This window comes from Triticum urartu, chromosome 4, assembly GCF_003073215.2.
Source record: "Triticum urartu cultivar G1812 chromosome 4, Tu2.1, whole genome shotgun sequence".
NCBI classification, from domain to species: Eukaryota; Viridiplantae; Streptophyta; class Magnoliopsida; order Poales; family Poaceae; genus Triticum; species Triticum urartu.
The window spans coordinates 575,196,958-575,208,172 of record NC_053025.1 but is presented as its reverse complement, the minus strand read 5'-3'; the positions used below and the strand labels follow the sequence as shown (position 1 = coordinate 575,208,172).

Sequence of the window (11,215 nt, the reverse complement as noted above, 5' to 3'; positions counted from 1 at the left end):
AAAAAAGTAGCCCCATCCCCACGTGGCTCCCTCCCCAGGGGCGACATGGACGGCGACCCCACCGACCAAGCGCCCGGCCACCCCACGCCCTCCTTCCCTCGACGTTTCCGGTGCCTCCCACGGGGGTGGAGCTGGTGGCGGCGAGGCCGATTCTTTCTCTCCCACGGCAGCGTCCTTCATGAGTTGGAGAGTTCATGGCGGCGCCCAGCGCCCCGTCGGCCGTCGCCTCTCTTGCCTTAGCGTTATGGTGAGGTGGGCGACCTGGGATGTGTGAGCGTCTCGGCAGCTACAACGGTTGCCTGGGAGCAGCTTCGAAAACCCAGATCAGGGCGAAGATTTGTTCACTCCAACTATGGGGTTGGTTGTTGGAGCCTGCGATAGGTCAGCCGGCACAATGAGCTTCGAGTTGTCGTGCAGTTAGATTCATCGATGGCCCTACCGATCTTCAGAGATGATTCACTTGTTCGCTCTTCGTATGGTCATCTAACTTTGGAGATCAAGTCCATGAGAGAGAACTAGACGCTTATCTTTACCTAATAATAAAGCAAATTGGGTTTCTTTCGTCTGTCATGGCATTTTTTAGAAAAGTCCCTCTATTTCAGAGAATTCAACCCGCAGTTCTGTTTTAAGTTAAAACGAATCGTTATTTTCGTATTTTACAGAAAAGTCCCTGTCTTTTCTTGAAATCAACCCGCCGTCCGGATTTAAGTCACACCCGAACCGTTATTTTACATTTTTCGAACCCCCCTCCCCCCGATGTTTTAGGTAATTCATCCGCGGATCATATTTAAGTCAAACAAATGCTTTTTAAAATCATCCATATTTTTTAAACCGTAACTCCGATTTCAACATGTTATATATGAAATTTGATTAGAAAAATATGTAGAATATGAATATGAGATTATTTTTACCTGTTAAGTATTTTTAAATATTATTTTGGAATATATTTGAGTCAAACCAAATGATTTTCTAAATTATCTGTATCTTTTAAACCGTAACTTCGATTTTAACATATTATATATGAAATTTTATTAGAAAAATATGTGGAATCTAAATATAATGTTAATTTTACCTGTTAAATATTTTTAAAATATTGTTATGAAAGCAAACTTATAATTTATAGCGCAAGATTCGTTTTTTTCATACCGGCGGCGATCCGGATTGCAAATAAACACCCCACTATAATCATATACGAAAAAGAAAACATCGATAACTACACATGCATACCTCTGAAAAATGTCGCAGAGGAAAACAACAGATTTCTCATCGCGAGAGTGAGAGAAAGCGAGCGAGAGAGAGAGAGGGAGAGAAGAGAGGGAGAGGGAGGAGAGAGGGAGAGAGAGACGCCTTAGGATTAACCATATTCAACACACGTTTTTTGTTGTTTTGTGTGAACACCGAGACCATCGCCGGCGAGAGTGAGAAGGAGGATAAGCGGCAACACAAATATGATGTCTCGCAAAAATAAAGGAGATGGACCTTTTTTTGCGGGAAAAACTTTCAATCTATTCATCTTCAATTATGGTAGTACAACGAACACTAGAAATAATAAAAAATACATCCAGATCCGTAGACCACTTAGCGACGACTACAAGCACTGAAGCGAGCCGAAGGCGCGCCGCTGTCATCACCCTTCCCTCGCCGGAGCCGGGCAAACGTTGTTGTAGTAGACAGTCGGAAAGTCGTCGTGCTAAGGCCCCATAGAACCAACGCACTAGAACAACAACCGCCGCAGATGAAGAGTGTAGATCAAAAGGATCCAACCTGAAGACACACGAACGAACACGAACGACGAACAGATCCGAGCAAATCCACCAAAGACAGAGCCGCCGGAGACACACCTCCACACGCCCACCGATGATGCTAGACACATCACCGAAACGGGGGCTAGGCGGGGAGACCTTTATTCCATCTTCAGGGAGCCGCCGCCGTCTCGCCTTCCTGAGCAGGATACAAACCCTAACAAAGCTTGAAAAAAGATCTAAAAACGGAGCCCTCCCGCCGGCAAAGGCCGAGATCCACTCCGTCTCCATGGTCCTAAGGCCACCGGAGATGGGACGGACCGACACCGGCGCCGGTGGGAGGCAGAAAACCTTAGTTTGGAGGCGGCGGCTGCCTAGGTCAAAGGTCTAGTTCTCATCTTTTTTACTGAACCTCTATAAGTCGACTTCTTGCTTTAAGGAGATGGACCTATTGTGGTCTTGAGTGATGGTTGTTGAGTTAAGAGCGTGTGTTATGTTTTCTCTCCCGTTGCAACGCACGGGCTCTTTTGTTAGTTCCACAAAAGCTTCATTGTAGTTAGAATAGAGTAGCAAATTGTTTGGCGAGATACAGCCGTACTGAGCGTAGCACAACTATGTAGCTATATAGGCGGCCTTCATGAACCGAGGATTTTTTGCCTTGTAACTCTATAATCCTCGAATAAAACACTTTTATCCTTGCAAAACAAACAAAAAAGAAAGCGAAGCCTTAATTATACTTTAGCTTATGCTAAGAACACGTGTAAGAGGACTCATCGTGCCGTACAGGTACAGCAAAAAGTTGTAGAGCCACGTTGCTGCATGGGCGCCGCTTCAAGCACAAGCCCGGCCGGTTCGATCCTACGCGCGCGTCCGTAACGGCGCAATATTCGGATTGTCGAGCTCGAGCAGCTTGTCTCGGCATCCGATTCTCTTCCGTGCTCACCAGCTACGAAGGTGAAGAAAGAATCTCCCCTTTGCGGGCGGCTTTACATCACCCTACCGATCAGTGGATAATAATGCACAGATCTGAATATGTTCCTTTTTTACATGATAGGAATCGATCGATAGTCAAAAAGGTTTGCTGATCAAAAGCATAGATATCGGTAGGTGCTCGCGCGCTTGCTTCTCAAGATTGGCCCAGCTAGCCAAACACAGAATAAAAGAGAGAAATTCTGGAGAGCACCACGATCACATAGGATAGACCTTTAGACTTTCCGTCCAGAGAGTGTAGGAGAGTCTACTTTGCACTTGGAGCGTGTGCAATCGACGCCGGCTGATCGACAGAGCGGAGATGGGGAGGCCGTCTTCGACGGCGAAGCTGGTGTGCGTGGCCCTGGCGGCGCTGGCCGTGCTGTCGCCGCTGTACATGGACCGGGACCTCGAGGCGGAGGAGGAGGAGGAGGAGGAGGGCTGGGGCCTACTGCTGCCGTCGGCGCTGTGGCTGCCGGCGCTGCTGGTGGTGCTCATCCTGGCCATCAACGTGGCGTGCTTCGTGGACCGGAGGGTCGTCAGGTTCGACCCCTACTGGATCCACCGCGTCGGGGGCTCCTCCTGCGGCCTCATGGCCACGCTGCTGCTGCTCGGCTTCGTCCTCAAGTGCAAGGGCTAGGCTCCCCGAGCGAGCCACCCGGCCTGCTGTGGCTGTGGGTCGTCTCCGTCTCTCCATTTTCTTTCATCTCAGATGAGGAATCGATCTCATAGCAGCTCCTCTGATTGGCCAGTTCTCTCTCTGCTCCTTTATCTTGACTGAATCGTGTTCTTGAGCGCACCGCTATGCAGTGTATAGTGTTTCTGGTGCTAGCAAAAGGAATTCCGTAATGTCCATGGTTACAAAGAGGTCTGAGCTCTCTCTGACTGTCCATTTGTGCTGGATTTGTATATATTTTTCTCTCTCTCGGCAATACAGGCTTGTGCAGGCTTTGCCATGCTGCCTTCTACTACATGCTTATAGATAGTAGCTTTGATTTGGAACACATCATTAATTCCTCGCTAAAACACATCGCAACTCGGTTTATTTATATCATCAATATAAAAAGACCCAAATGGGTAGATCCAAACCATCTCGACCGTGAAACCATGTTATCTAGCGGTTCAAATCGCTTCAATGTTGAGCACCAAACACGTTTAACGCTCTGATTACCCACCACTGCCATTGATTATAAACACGTTTTGACTCAACGCTATCCCTTGAAATCTGCCATGTAATTAATATCCTACTATTCCCACGAAAAAGTAATTGATATCTTACCAAATACCAACGTGCAACAGATATATCTTACCTAATATAACGTGCAACTAATATTCTACCTAATATAAACGTACATTGCATGTACATTATTACTAGTAGAAAAGAAAAAATAAACAGCTCGAGTCAAGATAATATTTGGTCACCTAAAAATTGAATTAGTTCTTGAAGTGTTTACGGTCTAGTTCAAACATTTCTCGGTAACCCCCTGATTTGAGCCCTTTTTGGTCATGCTGGCTTTATTTAGTTATTACTTAGTTTTGAGAAGAGGATTGTGTTGGATTTGTCAGTTCTACAGCTTGATTTCTCGAATAAACTTCTAACTGTTTTATTGCTTTGATTTCGGATATATTTTTCATCACTAATTCACCACACAAAAACTTTCCAGCCAAAAAGAATATCCCCTTTTGATCTTGTGTAAAAAAGTACTTTTTTCCCAGAGAGGCAAAAGAAAAGAACTGGTTGGTTATATTAACAACTAAGAACCCACAAAACAATGTCACGCCGGAATCTCTCTGGACACAATTAATCGGCTTACCAACTTGGTGGCACATGAGATTGCGAAGTTTAGCTTCAACGGTAGGTCCGATGGTGTTCTTCTAAATAGTTTTCCACCTACGTGGCGTATTTCGTAGCGAATGATTGTAATAACCTTTTAATTAATTAATATATGGGGTGTGTTTCAAAAAAAATCTCTTTGAACATTGACACTCAGTTGTGGAGCCAGCCACGAGTTACAATCTATCAATCGTCCATAGCCTGTTCTAAAGCACAAGATTAGCACCATTTATCTGTGTGTCGTGTTTTCTTATCGGACAATGGGGGTGATCGCCCACCTAAACAAACTTTTAACGATGCTCATGCGAGTGGGAAATTTGCAGGGGCGCCAACTTGGTTGGCCACACGATTGCTTTGTAATTCGGAAACTCGTATATGCGATTAGTCTTTAATTTGTGTTTGTGGGGTGCATGCATGCCAGCTTTTCGCAGCTCTGCCCATCCCACCTCTCATGCATTTCTTTTCACTTTGAACTTTAGATCTATTCTATCTTATGAACCAAAATTCCAGTGTATATATCGTTTGCATATTCGTGTTCCTTGCGATGAAGATTTTCAAACAACGCCACTCTTGATTAGAATTTTGCAAAATTTAAACTTTTACCAAGTTTCAAACAATAAAATTTGATAGTAGTAATATTAAGTTTTTTACCAACTTTCATCAACTTTTACTAAGATCCAATTGCTTTTAGGTTTTAGGGATTTGAGCTTTGATTTTAGGGTGCAGGGTTAAAGTTTTAGTATTTGAAACTTGCTGAATTTATCCTTCTTTTTATTCGGTTTTAATAGTCGAAACTTGGCAGGCTTAGGTTTTAGGGCTTAGGGCTTAGCGTGCAGGGTTCAATTTTTTGTATTCAAATTTGTTGAATTTATCCTTCGTCCTTGTCAAGTTTTAATAGATGAAACTTTGTGACTTTTTAGAACTTGTCATAACTTATTGAAGAGTGGTCTTGTTTCACCTTCTCGCAAGGAACACGATTATGCAAACAAAAAGGAATTAGACTTTCGATTCAAAAGATATAATAGATTCAAATTAAAAAGTCAAAAGGTAAGTCATGAGAGGTGGGATGGGTGGGGCAGCAAAAAGCTGTGCACATGGACCCCACCTAAGATAATTAAGAGCTAAAGCACATGCAAAAAGCAAACCAATTTCCGAATCGGAAGCCAATCGTGTGGCTAGAAAACTGCATGATCCTACACCTGCATGACACAATCCTCTCCCTCGTGTGAGTGCACAGTTTAGGAGATATACCGGGGCAAAGGGGCGATGCATCACTGCACAAAAGGTTGCAATCAACAGGATACAAGGCTCTCACAGAATACAAGCACAAGTTGCGACACTAGCTAGGATCGAGGCAAGTGATGTAAAAGCTATATGTGCATACATGTGGACAAACTATAGGTAAACACACACATGTGTGTGAGACTAATCCAAACTTTTGTTATGGCGCTTGACATTACAAACAACACACGGTGTCGCCACTGACAAACATAAATGGTCATTCATCATAAGGTACACCTCTGAATCATAAGACTGAGCACCATCGAAGACTATTCAATTTCGAGTTTTTCAGATGACCCATTGGAGAAAGAACAATGATGTGCTTCGCAGAGTTGGCCCTGGGGAGGGGAGTGGGAGGACAAAGCACTCCATATATCCTCAAGAGAGAAATCAACTGATAAACTATGGCGTCGGACCACAAGCCGAAGGACGAAGTAGTCGAAGAAGAGAGTTATATTTTTTTTCTAGGCCCCTAGGACAGAACAGATGGTTAACCTAATCAAGGAACCCAATTTGAGCAAGGAGGGCACATTCCTTTTCTTACTATGGCGTGATACTCCAAAGAACATCTTACCTTAAACAACATGGAACCAACCAATAGGCTCATTGCCTTGTGTGGAATTTGGCGCTAAACGGCCTTTACTCAAATCCTATGCTGCAATTACATGCACTAGACAAGCCTTCCGCCCATAGGAAATTACCGACACGATCATCCAAATGAACAAGGCTACCAGCCCTGGACCTGGTGGATTTGGGACGGGCTTCTATTGCACCTTTTGGCCCATCGCCAAACCATCTTTTCAAAGATTGTTCACCCACTTCTATGACCTCCAAATTGACACCACTTCACTAAAACACGCACTAATTGTCCTACTACCAAAAAAAGATACGACACAAACACCAGATGCCTCCCGCCCTATATCGCTGCAAAATTGCCCAATTGAAACAACCAACAAGGTTCTGAGGAACAGATTAAAGCCACTCATCCCTTTGTTGTCTACGACGATCAAACCGGATATCTCTCTTAGAGAATTTTCTCTATGACGCTAATCTACTCAACTGCTGCCATCATTCCAAAGCCCCACCACTTGTCATTAAATTAGACTTTCGCAAAGTTTGTGATTTCATGATTACCATCCTTGCAAAAAAAAAGTTTTTGTGGAAAACGGTTCAACTAGATTAAAAACTTGTTGCATACAACCACGGTCCTGCTAAATGGATGCCCTGGCCCCATTGATTAACTATAAACAAGATCTGTGTCAGGGAGATCCTCTCTGTCCTATCTATTTATCGTTGTCTCTGGCATCCTTAAAAGGATTATTGATTAGGCATGATAAACTACATCACCCCCATTAAACAAGGAATGCCACCACTAGTTCTGCAGTATGCAGATGACACGCTCATCTTTCTAAAAGCCACTCCCACTGCGGCAACAAAGCTCAAAACAATATTGGATGATTTCGTTGCCACCATTAGCCTAGCTACATATTAATTCCCACCTTCCTAGCGCTTAATGTTGACCCAAAAACTACAGCTTCATTGGTTGTTCATCTATAGAAAACTTTGTCTTACTTTCCACAAACATACCTAGGTTGCCTCTTTCACCAACTAAAGTGTCGTCCACGGCGTTTCAGCCCTTAAATAGACACTTTTGATCATTGTCTATCCAGATGGATTGCACTTCTACTCACCAAAGGTGGTCGCCTAGTCCTACTCTTTGCAGTTCTTGACTCACTCCCCACATATTTCATGGGCTCCTTATTACTACACAAACTCCCCATTGAGCACCTAGACAAAAATGGAAGGTGTTCTTTTCTAGTCTGGCAAAGAGACTTGTTCAGGATCACAATGCTTGGTAGCATGGGACAAGGTCTGCATACCCGAGATCACTATCCAATCAAAAACCAGACTTCCAAGATCCATCTCACTCAGTGCCGAGTAAATAGTAAGACTTCAAATCGCTATGGTCTAATTTCTTAATTGACTATCCCGCCTGACCTGACAAATAAAAAGAGAACCCCATTTTGCCCGGAATGGGAATTGTTTGTTTTTTGTAGGTGGTTTAGGTATTAAAACATTTAGACACAATTTTTTGTCTTATGATGAAATTTCCTTTCAAGTTCTAGAAGCCTACCATGGAAGGAGTGGATCATGCATGACTCACCATTCTCATTCTCACTTGGTGAAAAAAGCTTCCTACTTAGCTAAGTTAGTCCACAAAAACCTAGATGGCTTAAGAGACATCACCCAATGTTCTGTGCAAGATGGAAATCCACCTTCTTTTGGTTGGTGCTGAGCCGGATGAGGTCGCGGAGGTGTCCTCCCCTGCTCCATGATCGTAGACCGCTGCTCTAAGACGCGGCCACTCGCCACGGCCGCTTCATCTATCTTTGCTTAGGTTGTACCTGCCCTTATGACAATGTTTTATTTCCATCATCGCCTTCCTTCAGTTCTTGGTGCCAGTGGTGTTTCGGTGCCAGCTCTGTCGAACCTTTTGTAAGGCATCCACTATTTAAGCTATTATCAAATTTCCCTATCAACTACCCTAGGCGTTATTTTGTGCTCTATGACCAAGCTTAAGTTCAATTTTGGTTGTTGGAATGTGCATGGCCTTGGGCAGCCACAAAAGTGTGCCATGGCCACTACCAGTGCCCCTAGCCACTTCTTTTCGTGCCATCTACTCCCACCACCTAAACCAAAATGTAATCATTCATACTATCATGGATGATGAGATTGGATCTACCTTGCATAATAGAGTAACTGTTGGAAATATGCCCTAGAGGCAATAATAAATTGGTTATTATTATATTTCCTTGTTCATGATAATCGTTTATTATCCATGCTAGAATTGTATTAATAGGAAACTCAGATACATGTGTGGATACATAGACAACACCATGTCCCTAGTAAGCCTCTAGTTGACTAGCTCGTTGATCAATAGATGGTTACGGTTTCCTGACCATGGACATTGGATGTCGTTGATAACGGGATCACATCATTAGGAGAATGATGTGATGAACAAGACCCAATCCTAAGCCTAGCACAAGATCGTGTAGTTCGTATGCTAAAGCTTTTCTAATGTCAAGTATCACTTCCTTAGACCATGAGATTGTGCAACTCCCGGATACCGTAGGAGTGCTTTGGGTGTGCCAAACGTCACAACGTAAGTGTGTGGCTATAAAGGTACACTACAGGTATCTCCGAAAGTGTCTGTTGGGTTGGCACGAATCGAGACTGGGATTTGTCACTCCGTGTAAACGGAGAGGTATCTCTGGGCCCACTCGGTAGGACATCATCATAATGTGCACAATGTGATCAAGGAGTTGATCACGGGATGATGTGTTACGGAACGAGTAAAGAGAATTGCCGGTAACGAGATTGAACAAGGTATCGGGATACCGGCAATCGAATCTCGGGCAAGTATCGTACCGCTAGACAAAGGGAATTGTATACGGGATTGATTAAGTCCTTGACATCGTGGTTCATCCGATGAGATCATCGTGGAACATGTGGGAGCCAACATGGGTATCCAGATCCCGCTGTTGGTTATTGACCGGAGAGTTATCTCGGTCATGTCTGCATGGTTCCCGAACCCGTAGGGTCTACACACTTAAGGTTCGATGACGCTAGGGTTATAAGGAATAGATATACGTGGTTACCGAATGTTGTTCGGAGTCCCGAATGAGATCCCGGACGTCACGAGGAGTTCCGGAATGGTCCGGAGGTAAAGATTTGTATATGGGAAGTCCTGTTTTGGTCACCGGAAAAGTTTCGGGTTTTATCGGTAACGTACCGGGACCACCGGGAGGGTCCCGGGGGTCCACCAAGTGGGGCCACAAGCCCCGGAGGGCTGCATGGGCCAAGTGTGGGAGGGGACCAGCCCCAGGTGGGCTGGTGCGCCCCCCCACAAGGGCCCAAGGCGCCTAAGGGGAGGAAAGGGGGCAAACCCTAAGGGCAGATGGGCCTTAGGGCCCATGCCTGGTGCGCCTCCCTCTCCCCCTCCACCTGGCCGCCACCCAGATGGGATCTGGGGGCTGCCGCCACCCCTAGGGAGGGAACCCTAGGTGGGGGCGCAGCCCCTCCCCTCCCCCTATATATACTTGAGGTTTGGGCTGCCCAAGACACACGAGTTCCTCTCCTTCTTGGCGCAGCCCTACCCCGCTCCCTCCTCGTCTCTTGCGGTGCTTGGCGAAGCCCTGCTGGAGTACCACGCTCCTCCACCACCACCACGCCGTTGTGCTGCTGCTGGATGGATTCTTTCTCAACCTCTCCCTCTCTCCTTGCTGGATCAAGGCATGTGAGACGTCACCGGGCTGTACGTGTGTCGAACGCGGAGGTGCCGTCCGTTCGGCACTAGGATCTCCGGTGATTTGGATCACGACGAGTACGACTCCTTCAACCCCGTTCTCTTGAACGCTTCCGCTTAGCGATCTACAAGGGTATGTAGATGCACTCTCCTTCCCCTCGTTGCTAGTTTCTCCATAGATAGATCTTGGTGACACGTAGGAGAATTTTGAATTTCTGCTACGTTCCCCAACAGTGGGATCAGAGCCAGGTCTATGCGTAGTTTCTATGCACGAGTAGAACACAAAGTAGTTGTGGGCGTTGATTTTGTTCAATATGCTTACCGTTACTAGTCCAATCTTGATTCGGCGGCATTGTGGGATGAAGCGGCCCGGACCGACCTTACACGTACTCTTACGTGAGACTGGTTCCACCGACTGACATGCACTAGTTGCATAAGGTGGCTAGCGGGTGTCTGTCTCTCCCACTTTAGTCGGATCGGATTTGATGAAAAGGGTCCTTATGAAGGGTAAATAGCAATTGCCATATCACGTTGTGGTTTTTGCGTAGGTAAGAAACGTTCTTGCTAGAAACCCATAGCAGCCACGTAAAACATGCAAACAACAATTAGAGGACGTCTAACTTGTTTTTGCAGGGTATGCTATGTGATGTGATATGGCCAAAAAGAATGTGATGAATGATATGTGATGTATGAGATTGATCATGTTCTTGTAATAGGAATCACGACTTGCATGTCGATGAGTATGACAACCGGCAGGAGCCATAGGAGTTGTCTTTATTTATTGTATGACCTGTGTGTCATTGAACAACGCCATGTAATTACTTTACTTTATTGCTAACCCGTAGCCATAGTAGTAGAAGTAATGGTTGGCGAGCAACTTCATGGAGACACGATGATGGAGATCATGGTGTCATGCCGGTGACAAGATGATCATGGAGCCCCAAGATGGAGATCAAAGGAGCTATATGATATTGGCCATATCATGTCACTATTATTTGATTGCATGTTATGTTTATCATGTTTTGCATCTTGTTTACTTAGAACGACGGTAGTAAATAAGATGATCCCTCATAATAATTTCAA

General features: G+C 45.1%; 1 protein-coding gene across 1 annotated transcript; it reads left to right on the top strand.

Moving 5' to 3' along the window:
* The first annotated feature begins 2,834 nt into the window (after positions 1 to 2,834).
* Positions 2,835 to 3,667, top strand: LOC125554202. Its single transcript, XM_048717788.1, has one exon. It carries the CDS (start codon positions 3,034 to 3,036, stop codon positions 3,349 to 3,351), a length of 318 nt encoding a protein of 105 aa, XP_048573745.1. The 5' UTR covers positions 2,835 to 3,033; the 3' UTR covers positions 3,352 to 3,667.
* Positions 3,668 to 11,215: the final 7,548 nt, after the last annotated feature.